Below are 15,624 nucleotides of genomic sequence, written 5' to 3'. Positions count from 1 at the left end.
TCTAGGATGTCTGGCTGTAGGTGAGTGATCACACCATCGTGGTTATCTGAGTCATGAAGATCTTTTTTTTTACAGTTCTTCTGTGTATTCTTGCCACCTCTTCTTATATCTTCTGCTTCTGTTAGGTCCATACCATTTCTGTCCTTTATTGTGCCCATCTTTGCAAGAAATAATCCCTTGGTATCTCTTACTTTCTTGAAGAGATCTCTAGTCTTCCATTTTTTATTCTTTTCCTCTATTTCTTTGCATTGATCACTGAGGAAGGCTTTCTTATTTCTCCTTGCTATTCTTTGGAACTCTACATTCAGATGAATATATCTTTCCTTTTCTCCTTTGCCTTTTACTTCTATTCTTTTTTCAGCTATTTGCAAGGCCTCCTCAGACAACCACTTTGCCTTTTTGCATTTCTTCTTTTTGGGGATGGTTTTGATCACCACCTCCTGTACAATGCTACGAACTTCTATCCATAGTTCTTCAGGCACTCTATGTATCAGATCTAATCCCTTCAATCTATTTTCACTTCCACTGTATAATCCTAAGGGATTTGATTTAAGTCATACCTGAATGGTCTAATGGTTTTCCCCACTTTCTTCAATTTCAGTCTGAATTTGGCAATACGGAGTTCATAATCTGAGCCACAGTCAGCTCCTGGTCTTGTTTGCTGACTGTATAGAGCTTCTCCATCTTTGGCTTCAAAGAATATAATCAATCTGATTTCGCTATTGACCATTTGGTGATGTCTATGTGTAGAGTTATCTCTTGTGTTTTTGGAAGAGGGTGTTTACTATGACCAGTGTGTTCTCTTGGCAAAACTCTGTTAGCTTTTGCCCTGCTTCATTTTGTACTCCAAGGCCAAACTTGGCTGTTACTCCAGGTATCATCTCTTGACTTCCTACTTTTGCATTTCAGTCCCCTATGATGAAAAGGACAACTTTTTTTGGTGTTAGTTCTAGAAGACCTTGTAGGTTGTCATAGAACCATTCAACTTCAGCTTCTTCAATATTAGTGGTTGGCACATAGCCTTGGATTTTTGTGATATTGAATGGTTTGCCTTGGAAACAAACAGAGATCATTCTGTCATTTTTGAGATTGCACCCAAGTACTGCATTTTGTTGGCTATAAAGGCTATTCCATTTCTTTGAAGAGTCTTGCCCACAGTAATAGATATAACGGTCATCTGAATTAAATTCACTGATTCCAGTCCATTTTAGTTCACTGATTCCTAAAATGTCGATGTTCACTCTTGCCATCTCCTGTTTGACCAATTCCAATTTACCTTGATTCAACACCTAACATTCCAGGTTCCTATGCAATATTGTTCTTTACAGTATTGCACTTTATTTCCATTACCAGTCACATCCAAAACTGAGTGCTATTTTTGCTTTGCCTCAGCCTCTTCATTCTTTCTGGAACTATTTCTCCACTCTTCTCCAGTAGCATATTGGCCATACTGACTTGGGGAGTTCATCTTTCAATGTCATATTTTTTTTGCCTTTTCATACTGTTCACAGGGTTCTCAAGGCAAGAATACTAAAGTGGTTTGCCATTCCCTTCTCCAGTGGACCACATTTTGTCAGTACCTTCCACCATGAGCTGTCCCTCTTGGGTGGCTCTACATGGCATGGCTCATAGTTTTATTGAGTTAGACAAGGCTGTGATCCAAGTGATCAGTCATTCTCCTGTTGATGAATGTTCAGCAGTTAGTTGCAATATTGGAGTTCTCACAGGAAAAGATGAGCTCATGTCCTTCTACTCTGCCATCTTGTGAATCAGACTTGCTTTAACTTATACCAAGGATATTTCTAAGACCAGTTTTTGTCTGGAATAATAAAAGCCTGCTCTTACCAAGGGCACCTAAAGTGCCTTCTTTCAGAAAAGAAGACAGAGGCAGTGCAACCTGGCAGGCCCTCTTTTGTTGCATGCCTTCAGAGTCATGTGCAACTTTTGTGACCTAATAGATTGTAGTCCACCAGGTTCCTCTGTCCATGGGATTTCCCAGGCAAGAATAGTGGAGTGGGTTGCCATGCCCTTCTCCAGGGGATATTCCCTGCTTTCCCCAACCTCATCATCGTACGGTCCAATAACTACCCTTCTGTCCTTAGCTATGTGCATATCAAACTCTGCACTCAAAGCAAACCAGTCCAAGTGAAAAAGGGAGCAAACAATTTCAAAGAAGATCATTTCTTTCATTCTAAAGTTCTCTCATTGTCTGACTTTGTGAAACACTGCTATAAGAAAGGGCCAATTAATAACCTATAGCTTTGATAGTTTAAGTGCTCTATTAGTAATTTGAAAGAGTTATAAAGCAGGAAAAATATCCAAGAAGTCCAAAAAATAATTTATGATTAAACACAACTGTTCTATTCATGAAAAGATTGCATTTATTGCTCAAAGAATCTGGATCTGCCTTAAGATGCATATTTGATTTGAAACTGGTCTTCTTCTGCCACCAAGTGTTAGCACATACTTCTAACAAACCAGTTTCTGCAATGTCAAATCACAGAAATACCAACACAAGGTCACTCAGTGTGAAAAATAAACCCAAAATAAAGCACTATAAAAAGCACTGACCAAAACAAATAGTCTAACCACGAGAAACAAACATACTCTGAAGAAATGATACAAACAAGTTGAATTTTAGCTATTCAGAGACAAAATAATTTAAAGAAGCTTTTCTGAGGCTTCATTCATTTGATTTAAAAAACTACTGTTTGAGACCCCGTGAACTGTAGCCTACAAGGCTCCTCCCTCCATGGGATTCTCCAGGCAAGAATACTGGAGTGGGTTGCCACTTCCTTCTCCAGGGGATGTTCCCGACCCAGGGATCGAACCCTGGTCTCCTGCATTGCAGGCAGATGCTTTAACCTCTGAGCCACCAGGGAAGCCCTTTGAAAACATAGTGATAATCAAAATAGCTTGAAGATATACAAAACTACTTTCAAGGGAATTCCCTGGCAGTCCAGTGCATAAGACTCCATTCTTTCACTGCTGAGGGTATGGGTTCAATCCCTGGTCAGGGAACTAAGATCCCGCAAGCTGCACAGCCCAGTCAAAAAAAAAAGCATACTACTTTTACTACTCCCTTATGAGATATATTCCACTAGAATTTCATGAAACTAAGAATATGGACAACTAACATATATATGTAAATGCCTCCTGGTGTTAGAAAAACATATAATTGTCAAAAAAAAAAAAAAAATTATGTTTCCCAGAATCTCAATTAGAAAACTTAATTCTCTAGTTTGAGAACCAGAATACCATACTGGAGCAGAGGAAGTTCCATATCAGGAAATTTGAAGGAGAGTTCTTTATTTGAAGGAGAGTTTTGTTTGCAGGGAATAAGAAAAGGCCAGAAGGATATACTAGTAATGGTACCTAAAAGAGAAATGATATTGGGAGGAAGGGAGTGAGAGATTGGTGATGAGGGAAAAAAATTTATCTTTCACTCTGTAGATCTTTATGTAGATAGATTTTTTTCAGTGAGCATATATTCATCTAACACTTTTATAATTAAAATAACTTTTAAAATATAAGTACTTGAAATGACACCAACTTCTTAATATGAGTGAAAAAAAAATTATTCAATATCCCTCTACCCTTTTATTTCATTATCAACCTTAAGTAAACTGAATGTTGGTAATACATTCCATTATTGACTTTATCAATGGTCTCACCCTTGTAAATGAGTGGACCCAGAATGAAAACCCAGAAGAGAATTAGAGAAGAAAATAGATTCTGGATGGGGCTCTGCAACTGAGAACAGTGTGATCTCATTTCAGCCACTTAACCTCTGAGTCTCAGATCCCTTTCTATAGAGTAAAAGGAGCAGACTCCGTGAAATCATTTGTCAAGAAATCACTTAAAATGCATGCAGTCTGAAATGTTGAAATATAAATTCTAGAGTTAATTTAAGCATCCCTTTGATAAACACCCTTGGGTGCTCTCATTTCAAAGTTAATAAAGACAGAAACATTTTGAAATGTGGGCATTACCTTCACCACTGATTTGTCATTCTGGGATTAAGTTTGAAACCACTGGGAAGAGGACAGTCCACGTGAAAGCAAGATAAGAAAGATAATGAGTAAAAGAGTAAACTGTCAGTCTACAAGTTTTGTCAGTTTTCATCATTCCTAATTTCAAAATCTATGATATACACAAATTATTTCTACCTAAATATTCTGGAATGGTATCTAATACAGTTATTATTTAATTTGAGCATAGAGAAAAAAAACATGCAAGATACTGGGGGATAGGGTGATTTTTACAAAAGTTTGTACTAAACTCATAAGCACAGGATGGCCAACCACCCAAACACATGTTTTACAGGACCAAAAAGACTTTCTGAGCCCAGACATTAAATACAAATTGTCGAATTTAGAAAAAAGATCTACTTACTAATAAACATGACCTTCATTTATAGAGCTGCAAATCAAGTCTGAACTGCAGCAAAGGGTTATGGAGAGCAGGAGCGAATACTAATCTGCATGCCCATCTCCAAAACTCTGGTACATCAGAGCAGCTCAGCAGATGCTTTAATTCGCATGACAACCTCCCTAGGCTGAAATGGGAGAAACAAGGAAGGGTGCCCTTAGGATTCTAGGAGAATTGCTTGTGACTCCAGACAAAAATTCAAAGTGCCTCCAGCCTCTGAAGAAGAAGGCAATGGCTTAGGAAGGCAGCAAGTCGCCCTGAGATAGGGGAAGTCAAAAGACATGTCCCCTGGCTTGTGTCACTGCTGACCATTCCCAGGGACAAGTACTTTCAAATACTGAGCTAGGGAGGGCGGCCCTTCTGTTACCCTCTTGCCCAGTCCCTGCAACACCTGCTCCACGCCCTCAGTGGAAACAACTGCTGAAAGAGCAGTGGCTTTGTAGAAACTTCGAAAGAGTTACATAAAAGTGGGGAGGGGAGCAGAGCATGTCCCACCCTGAAGAACCCAGCTACAGGGAGCAGCACCAGTGTATGCAAGCCAGTGGAGGAAGCTTTGAAGGCAGCAGGCTGCAAACAATCAGAAGAAAATAACGCAGCAAAACCCAACTCTGGCTCCACCCCCCAAGGCTTTTCAAGGGATGAAGCAAGATGTAGCAACAGATGAAGCAGCAGTAAGTAATGGTCAGTGTGCAGCTAACAGCCACAGAGGCAAAGGAGGAGACAGCAGTAATGGCCTCCATGGAGCCTCATGAGCCAACTCAGCATTCTTGGGAATTGGAACCAAATCCAACTGGAATCCCAGGAGCAATAGTGGCAGGGATGTCGAAAACCACTACACATGTCACTCATGCTGTGGGTGGTAAAACAAGGCTGATAATAAAATGTCCACTCACCTTCTTCCGGAGCCATGGTAACCTGGACAATTTCATGAAGGTCAAATGAGGCTTAAAAGTTCTGCTTTCTCCTGCCAAGATACCTTTTTCTTGAAACGTCCTTTTTGCAGCATCTGAAGAAAATAAAAAGAAGCTTAAAAATGCTACTATATGATACCTTATATGAGAAAAGAATCTAAAAAGGAATAAATATATGTATAACTGAATCAGCCTCTTGAGAAATCTGTATGCAGGTCAGGAAGCAACAGTTAGAACTGGACATGGAACAACAGACTGGTTCCAAATAGGAAAAGGAGTACGTCAAGGTTGTATATTGTCACCTTGCTTATTTAACTTCTATGCAGAGTACATCATGAGAAACGCTGGACTGGAAGAAACACAAGCTGGAATCAAGATTGCTGGGAGAAATATCAACAACCTCAGATATGCAGATGACACCACCCTTATGGCAGAAAGTGAAGAGGAACTCAAAAGCCTCTTGATGAAAGTGAAAGTAGAGAGTTAAAAAGTTGGTTTAAAGCTCAACATTCAGAAAATGAAGATCATGGCATCTGGTCCCATCACTTCATGGGAAATAGATGGGGAAACAGTGGAAACGGTGTCAGACTTTATTTTTTTGGGCTCCAAAATCACTGCAGATGGTGATTGCAGCCATGAAATTAAAAGACGCTTACTCCTTGGAAGGAAAGTTATGACCAACCTAGATAGCATATTCAAAAGCAAAGACATTACTTTGCCAACAAAGGTCCATCTAGTCAAGGCTATGGCTTTTCCTGTGGTCATATATGGATGTGAGAGTTGGACTATGAAGAAAGCTGAGCGCCAAAGAATTGATGCTTTTGAACTGTGGTGTTGGAGAAGACTCTTGAGAGTCCCTTGGACTGCAAGGAGATCCAACCAGTCCATTCTGAAGGAGATCAGCCCTGGGATTTCCTTGGAGGGAATGATGCTGAAGCTGAAACTCCAGTACTTTGGCCACCTCATGAGAAGAGCTGACTCAATGGAAAAGACTCTGATGCTGGGAGGGATTGGGGGCAGGCGGAGAAGGGGATGACAGAGGATGAGATGGCTAGATGGCATCACTGACTCGATGGACATGAGTCTGAATGAATCCGGGAGTTTGTGATGGACAGGGAGGCCTGGTGTGCTGTGATTCATGGGGTCGCAAAGAATCGGACATGACTGGGTGACTGAACTGAACTGAACTGAATCACTCTGCTGTACACCTGAAACTAACTGATTTACAACAATGTAAATCAACTATACTCCAATAAAATTAAAATGTAAACAAAAAATGCTACTGTGGCTGTCTTTAATTATAAAAATGGCAACTCAAAAAATAAATTATTCTACAACGAAGGTAATATACTGGCTTGAGATATTATTTTTAAGAGAGGAAAAACTACAACGTGTATGATGCCAAATACATTATGACGGTTATATCTGCAATAATGTCAAAGTTTGGCATACGGCAGAAATCAACACAACTTTGTAAAGCAATTACCCTCCAACTAAAGATTTAAAAATAGAATTCAAAAAAAAAAAAAAAAAACTTTGGGTAAGCACACAAAAGCAACAATTGGAAAAGGAAATATTTAATAAATAAAATAACTGACTTTATGATGCTGATTTCATGAAATATCCCAGTGACACCCATATATATATAATGAACTAGTTTATCTGTAACTCCTCATATCCAAAACTTCTGCTTCCAACCAACATAGAATAACAGGAATCTGATTTACCCTCCCATCTGAAATGACCGGGAAAAACAAGGACAAAATATACAAAACAATGGTTTGTAAAATGCTGTACACCTGGCAGTGAAGATGAGTGATCCCTTAGAGATGAGAAAAAAACAAGGTGAGCCCTTTGATTAACCAGCTTACATCCCTGGGTGTCAAGGCCCCTATTCAAGGAAGATAAACCCAGATGGAGCCCAGTCATCACATTAGGTTCAGAAAAAAAAAAGCCAAGAATAGAAAGACCAACGCATCTGGAGCTCATGGGACAGAGTGCCAGAGAAATGAGGGCTGCAGAGAAAAAACTCCAGAGATCTGCAAGGGCTCCCCCGAGTGGATTCAGCGGAGAAGTGACCAGCATGGGTCCCTGAGCAAACTACCTGAAGCTAAAAAACACATTTGAAAGGATTAGAGAGAACACTCCCAGCTCTCACCCAAGGTCAGGAATTGTATCTGTTCCCATCAGCCAGACTGGAAAGCCTCAAGATGCATGGGACACTGGGAAGAATAAGGATTTTGCCTCAGTGGAAATGAAAAATGAGCTCTACTGCTAAGTCACTTCAGTCATGTCCGACTCTGTGCAACCCCATAGACGGCAGCCCACCAGGCTCCCCCGTCCCTGGGATTCTCCAGGCAAGAACACTGGAATGGGTTGCCATTTCCTTCTCCAATGCATGAAAGTGAAAAGTGACAATGAAGTCGCTCAGTCGTGTCCAACTCTTCACGACCCCATGGACTGCAGCCCACCAGGCTATGCTGTCCATGGGATTTTCCAGGCAAGAGTACTGGAGTGGGATGCCATCACCTTCTCTGAAAATGAGCTCTGGCCTGGTACTATTCTAGTCCCTCCTAACAAATATTAGAAGCAAAACCCAAGAGGAAAAACCCGTATCAAAGTAATTTAGTTGTTCCCCAGCACAGAGCCCAAGTATAATTATAGAAAGACAAAACCATCCAGCACCCGACAAGTGCCTGATATCGGACAAACAGGCATGTAACAAACAGGAAAATATGACCCACAAAGAAGAAATAAATCAATTAATCAAAAGCCACTTAGAACTAACATAGATGTCAGAATGAGCAGGTAAGGGTTTCAAAGCAGTTATTCTAATTGTATTCTTTATGTTTAAAAAGTTATACAGTATACTAACGCATATATATGGAATTTAGAAAGATGGTAACAATAACCCTGTGTACGAGACAGCAAAAGAGACACTGATGTATAGAACAGTCTTATGGACTCTGTGGGAGAGGGAGAGGGTGGGAGGATTTGGGAGAGTGGCGTTGAAACATGTGGAATATCATGTATGAAACAAGATGCCAGTCCAGGATCGATGCACGATGCTGGATGCTTGGGGCTAGAGCACTGGGACGGCCCGGGGGGATGGTGTGGGGAGGGAGGAGGGAGGAAAGTTCAGGATGGGGAACACGTGTATACCTGTGGCGGATTCATTTTGATGTTTGGCAAAACTAATACAATTATGTAAAGTTTAAAAATAAAATAAAATAAAAAAAAAAAGTTGAAACGTGCTAGTGATCAAAAAAAACCACATTAAACTTTTAGAGATTAAAAAATGCAAGGTCTGAGAAAAATAGATGAGACACTACAGAACAACAACAACAACAAAAAAAAAAAACAGTGAACTTGGGAGACATAACAATAAAAACCACCCAAAATAAAACAGAGGAAAAAAAAGAAATAATAACAACAACAACAACAAAAGAATAGTTCACCAGTGAGACGTGAGGCAACTTAGGTTGCCTAATACGTGTGTAAATGGAGTTCCCTGAAAAAAAGGTGAGAGAAGTAGGGAAGTTACTTGAAGAACTAATGGCTGTTGGAGAGTGAGAGCTACCACAACCACAAAGAAAGATAATCTGGGCAGTAACTACTAAAATTTAAGCTGCACAAGCATTTTGACAGCAATTTCAATATTAGGAAAACACACAAAAATAAGCAAAAGTACCAATACGTACGATTTTATATAAAAGATATTTAACATTGCTTGAATTATCACACGCTGAAAACAACCTTCAACAATAAAGAAATGGTTGCTATTGGGTCTCCCAGGTGGTTCAGTGGTAAAGAATTCCCTGCCGATGCAGGAGACGCAGGAGATGCCAGTTTGATCCCTGGGTTGGGAAGATCCCCTGGAGGAGGCCATGACAACCCACACTCCAGTATTCTTGCCTGGAGAATCCCATGGACAGAGGAGCCTAAGTGGGCTACAGTCCCATGGATCACAAAGAGTCAGACACAACTGAGTGACTAAGCATGCATGCATGCATACTAAAAACTGCTATAATCAAAAGAATGAATTCAAGTTACATATATTAACCTGAAAAGACATCTGTGGCACCTATTAGGCAAAAAAAAAAAAAAAAAAAAGGCAAATTGCATGTTTACTAGATCTGAAACATGATTCCATGATTTAAAAGACAGATGAAGAAACAACAAGGATCCACTGTATAGCACAGGGAACTATATTCAATATCCTGTGATAAACCACAATGGAAAAGAATATATGTGCATAACAATCACTTTGCTATATAGCAGAAATTAATACAAAACTGTAAATCAACTATCCCTCAATAAAACAATTTTTAAATAAAATATTTAAGAAGACAAAGAAAATCAATTCTATATATTTATATTTTTATTAGCACAGAATAGTATAGAATACTTTAGGATGGAAGTTGAGATTGAATAGAGGTAGGAGAGAAGAGTAATGTTTTCTTTATACCTTTTTAACTGTATGAATGATTATAATGAGCATGCATTACTTTTGAATAAAAAGTTTAAAAATAAGCATGGTAACAAACTGACAATACATGAGCAATATAAGACTGCTACACGTGCACAAGCATCATGGTAGAGTGCACAGGTGAGAGGGGAGATTACTTTGCCCGACATGTGAAAAATCCATCCCTTTCAAAGACCTTCAGTAAACAACTTCTCATTTGGTCTTTTTATCTTAAAATCAGGGCTAATGCATAAGTCAATTTTAAAGATAAGAAAACTGAAACATAAGAACCTGATGCTCAAGGTCCCACTCCTTGTGAGCAGTAGAGAAGGAAGTGAAATCCAGGTGCCCTAACTTCTACCCTGGTCATGCTTCAAGCTGGCTGAAACCTCGGCTTGAACCGAGGGGGCAGGGAAGGGCACAGAAGCTGCCTCTACAACTTCAAGGGGAAGAGGAAGGCAGGGGATTCTGCCATCTCCCACCATACCCATGCACATCGGTTTCAGTCAGAGAAGTTCCCTTCTTCTATACGTTGAGCTCCCAAGTACCATTTCTTTTTTTTTTTTTAAAGAATTCCAACATATACCAAAAAAAAAAAAAAAAAAAGTTTGAAAATCAATGATCAAAAAACCTGCACAGGGTCCCTTCAGTAGAAATAATCCCACCAATAATGTCCATTTAAAAAAAAGGAAACGTAGGACTTCCCTGCTGGCCCAGTGGTTAAGAATCTGCCTGCCAATGCAGGGGATATGGGTTCGATCACTGGTCTGGGAAAATCCCACATGCCAAGGAGCAACTAAGCAACTAAGCCTGTGCACCACAATTTCTGAGCTCGCATGCCTAGAGCCTGTGCTTTGCAACAAGAGGCCATCACAATGAGAAGCCTGTCCACCGCAACTAGGGTCGCTCCCACTCACCACAACTAGAGAAAGCCCGCACACAGCAAGGAAGACCCAGCACAGCCAAAAGTATTTTTTTTAATAGAAACTGGTAAAACATAGGACGCAGAATATATCTTTGAATCTCAACAAAGACCACATTCAATCTAAATATTCAGTGAGAAATAGTCCTTTTTCAGTTCAGCTAAATCTTATCAATGTTAAATATGTCCTAATTTTTCTAACAGTTAAAATCATGAACTTAATGAAAGATGACCTAATGATTCAAGGAAAGGTGTCCTTAAAAATAAAAGATACACCAGGTACTGTTCTGGGTGCTGGGAATACAATGGGTAAAATAAACCCTCTACCCTCATGGAGCAGAGAGAAAGCACCACAAACAAACACGCAGCATCAGGAATCAATAAGTGATACAAAGAAAAATAAAGTGGTAGGGGTATACAAAGTGATGTGGAAGAAAAGGGGTTGCTATTTCAGACAAGGTGGTCTAGAAATGCTGTTCTGAAGGTGAGACATTCAAGAAGCCACTTGGAGAAGAGAATCGTGTGTTTCTGGGACGAAGGAGCTCACAGCAGAAGGAACAACTTTCAGAGTGGTGAGTAGGTTAAAGAGCAGTAAAAAGAGTAGGTAACTGGAGCAGGGTGGGAGGCTTGGGGAAGAAGAAAGAAACGGGTTTAGAGAAGCGGTCAGGGGCCTTATGAAGCATGGTAAATAAGACCTTCAGATTGTATTCTCAATATGGTAGAAAATTTTGAGTGTTTTAAGCAAAGGAAATTTATATATGATAGTGACTTTCTTTACTCAGCTTTATTTCAGCTGGAAAATACATGTCTTCCTGGTAGGAGAAATTGAGGCTTGGGAGACTCAAAGTGCTCCTCTCTTTCCCTGGGGCTGTATTAGTTGAAGAGAAGACAGCTAAACGGGTTGTCAGAGTGTTTAGAGGAGGGGGACACGTACCAGGCTTGGGTTTTTTTTTTTAATATTTTATTTATTAGCTGTGCCAGGTCTTAGTTGCAGCCTGTGGGATATTCAGTCTTCACTGGAGCACGTGGAATCTTTGGTCACAGCATGCAAATTCTTGGTTGTGGCATGCGAGATCTAGTTCCCTAACCAGGGATGGAACCCCGGCCTTCTGCACTGAGAGCATGGCATCTTAACCACTGGACAACCAGGCAAGTCCCCAGGCTTGGTTTTTTAAGCTGGAGCCTTCCTTGTCCCCATATATAGTTATTTTCTGTAACTATTCTTGGGTACACGAGATTTCACTCTATTGCTCATAAACTCATAAACTCAATGGAGCTGTCTGAGGGCCCTTTCCACCCTTCCGCTACTCTTGAACACAAAGAAAAAGCAGAATTCCCCGAGGCCAAGGCAGAATGGATAAGAATACTGTACAGCCATCCATCACACAGCGTCATCCTAGCTTCACCTCCACCGAGGGCACAGGGAATTCTGGCTTTGCTGCGTCTGTGGACACATCTCAGAAACAAAGCACAGGTCACTCCTGCTCTCAGCCGTATGTGACTTTGTTGCTTCATTCATAGGATGATGGATGGACAAGAATTCACACTCTAGCTTGGCCTCTAACTCTCTTCTTCATCCAAACGAGAAAATCTTTCCTAGCACTGGGGCAGGAAAAAACACCATTACGCTTAGTTGCTGAAACCTCAAAGTCCTTTCTCTATTGTTTCTGCTGTATTCTCTCTTCTGAACACATTAAGTGCCACTGCTTAGAGGGAGGTTAGGCATAAAAGCTAGGGAAGAAGAAACACACAGATAAAAATTCAACAGTTCAAAATACTATTTCACTGCATTTTCAAAATCTTACTTTGTTATTTTGTCTAATATCTACCAAATGCTAGTATGTGCTACATATGATGTTTTGATCACACTTTGTAAATTTGGGGCATGTCCTAAAAACCCTTCACTGCGACTCACTGCCACCAAATGATTTTTCCCATCTCTTCTACGGTAATAAAAAAGGTTAAGCAATAGACCATTAAAATATCAAGAAAACATTAATTCTTAGCTGAAACCAACAGATAACAGTTTTGGCTGAGTTAAGCGGGAAAGGAATTTATATAACACTGGGAGGACTAAAGTTCCAGGCTGGAAGGCCAGGAAGCCAAGATGTCCCCTGTTATAGTCCAGAGACACCACAACCTCTCCAAGCAGGCATTACTGAAGCCCGCATGCACACGTGCACACACACACACACAGACACGAAGAGCGATAACCCTGCCCCCTTTCTCAACAGTGACGACTCCACCTATCCCCAGAATGGATTCTGCACAGTACTTTTTTTTGCTCAAGTTGCTAGCTTCTGACTCAAAGTCTGGGCCAAAGCAAGATGATGTAGAACCGACAAAGCAAAACCTGTGAAAGAAGGTATGTGACATGATGGTGCAGGAAGAGTTTAGATGCTGGGCAGCCTAAATAAAAGACAGAGGTCCAGCATACACATGTTTTAAAGAAGACTGTATTTATAACAATCACGGGTGTGCCTTGGAGATTCCGACAGTTCAGTTCCAAACCACCACAATAAAGCAAATATCATGATAGAGTCACACAAATTTGAAGGGACATATACCTGATGCTCGGAGGGATTGGGGGCAGGAGGAGAAGGGGACGACAGAGGATGAGATGGCTGGATGGCATCACCGACTCAATGGACATGAGTTTGAGTGAACTCCAGGAGTTGGTGATGGACAGGGAGGCCTGGCGTGCTGATTCATGGGGTCACAAAGAGTTGGACACGACTGAGCGACTGAACTGAACTGATACCCACTCCAGTACTCTTGCCTAGAAAATCCCACGGACGGAGGAGCCTGGTGCAGGCTACTGTCCATGGGGTCACAAAGAGTCGGACACGACTGAGCGATTTCACTTCATTGCTAAAAACGGCTAACCACCATCTGAGCCCTCAGTGAGTAGTAATTTCTTTGCTGGTGAAGGGTCTTGCTATGAAGTTGATAGCTGTTGAATGATCAGGGTGGTGGCTGCTGAAGGTTGGGGCGGCTGTAACAATTACTTAAAATAAGAATGAAATCTGCCATATTGATTAACTCTTCCTTTCACTTGAACACTTAGAGGCCACTGTAGGCTTATTAACTGGCTTAATTTCAATATTATTCTGTTCGAGGAACAGGGAGGCCCAAAGAGCGAGTGAGAGATGGGGAAACGGCCATTCAGTGAGTAGTTAGAACACACACATTTATTCAGCTGGTTGCCTTACATGGGCGTGGTTCATCACACCCTGAAGGTCGCTGACCACAGGTTACTGTAACAAATATAATAATGAAAAGTTTGAAATACTGAGAGAATTATCAAAATGTGACATACAGACACTTAAGTGAGCAAACGCTGGAAAAGTGTCACTGACAGACTTGCTCTATACACGGTCACCGCCGACCTTCAATTTGTAAAGCAAACAAAAACAAGGCCAGAGCACGTGAAACACAATAAAATGAAGAGCAATAAAACGAAGTGTGCCTGTACTGTTATAATTAACTTACCATCTTTTAGTTCCTATAAATTGCTTTTGTTGTTTAGTCACTATGTCCAACAGTTTTGCAACCGCATAGACTGTAGCCCACCAGGTTCCTCTGTCCATGGGATTCTCCAGGCAAGAATACTGGAGGGGTTGCCATTTCCTCCTCCAGGGGATCTTCTCAACCCAGGGATCGAACCCAGTTCTCCTGCACTGCAGGCAGATTCTTTACCACTGAGCCACCAGGGAAGCCGTCATATAAATTACAAACAGGTGTATCTTTTCTCAACTGCCCTATCACATAACAGCTTTGATCCTCTCTCTTCTGACATATTCTCAACTGTTTTAAATAGAACTAAAAAAATTTTTAATAAAACAATAATAAATACTTAAAATCAAAACATTAAACTGAATATTATAAAACTCATTTTTATTGCTCAAAAATAGTCAAACATTGGCAATGTCTTAGGGTTTAATATATTCCATGATGGACAAACTTAATAAACTCCCAAAATTTGACTAAAGAGACTAAAGAGATGAGGGCATATTTTCTATGCCTTCAAGTATTTGAAGAATTACCACATAGAAGAACTTCAGATGGCAGATTAGCAACATGTTCAAACTAGCCTTCAAAACAGAAATGGCATGAAGGTGTAAAAGGTAAAATTTATTTGTTCAGTTAGTTACTGAGCAGCTCCCACATTTGTCAGATACATAATGTCCTGAAGACAGCAAGCATGTCCCTGCTTTCATGGACCTTACAGTCTCAGGGGACAGATTTTAGCCCAATAAGGACAAAGACTTAATGCTAAGAATTATCAAAAAATATAAGAGCTACAAGGCAAAAATACAAGAAATACAGGGATTTGTTAACAGAAATCAAAACAGTAGGCATTTGTATGGTTCATTAACTCTCTATATTCATTGTTACATATTATTTTATTCATATATCATTATGTTCAATTGATTCTAAAGAAACAAAATTTTCTAAATTATTGGCTTCAGTAACATCAGATTTTGACTCAACAGTTCTCATTATTCACTGGACCTTGATGGGTATTTATTCACAATACTGGCTTAAATAATACTTGTCACAAAGCACATTTCATTTCTATTAATGTGTTTTTTTCAACAGTATATTCTCTACAAGGATGGAAATAAGGGGGGAAAAATGCCACCTTCATTTGGCATTTTTGATACTTCTTAGTACTGATTTTATATTCCTAATAGTATAATTATTGCTTAGCCAGAGTACTGGGTAATAGTTTCAGAAATATTATTCTTGAGATCAGAAAAGCTTTTGCTAGTGTTGAAAACCACATGTCCTTTTTAATTTATGTTAACTCATATTCCAGAAGAGAAGTTTATGAATATTTTAAGAAATTGTTCGATTCCTCCTAGTAACACAGACATTCCTTCAATCAC

General features: G+C 40.0%; 1 protein-coding gene across 2 annotated transcripts in view; it reads right to left on the bottom strand.

The window, feature by feature from the left end:
* The window catches only part of AKAP7 (A-kinase anchoring protein 7), a 123,074-nt gene that overhangs the window by 71,083 nt on the left and 36,367 nt on the right, over positions 1 to 15,624 (bottom strand). For both annotated transcript variants that reach the window (XM_070376675.1, XM_070376674.1), the window contains exon 6: positions 5,325 to 5,437. In XM_070376675.1, the coding sequence (XP_070232776.1) occupies positions 5,325 to 5,437 (113 nt within the window). The remainder of the gene's footprint in view (positions 1 to 5,324; positions 5,438 to 15,624) is intronic.

This window comes from Bos mutus, chromosome 9 (assembly GCF_027580195.1).
Source record: "Bos mutus isolate GX-2022 chromosome 9, NWIPB_WYAK_1.1, whole genome shotgun sequence".
NCBI classification, from domain to species: Eukaryota; Metazoa; Chordata; class Mammalia; order Artiodactyla; family Bovidae; genus Bos; species Bos mutus.
This window is presented reverse-complemented; position numbering and strand designations above follow the sequence as displayed.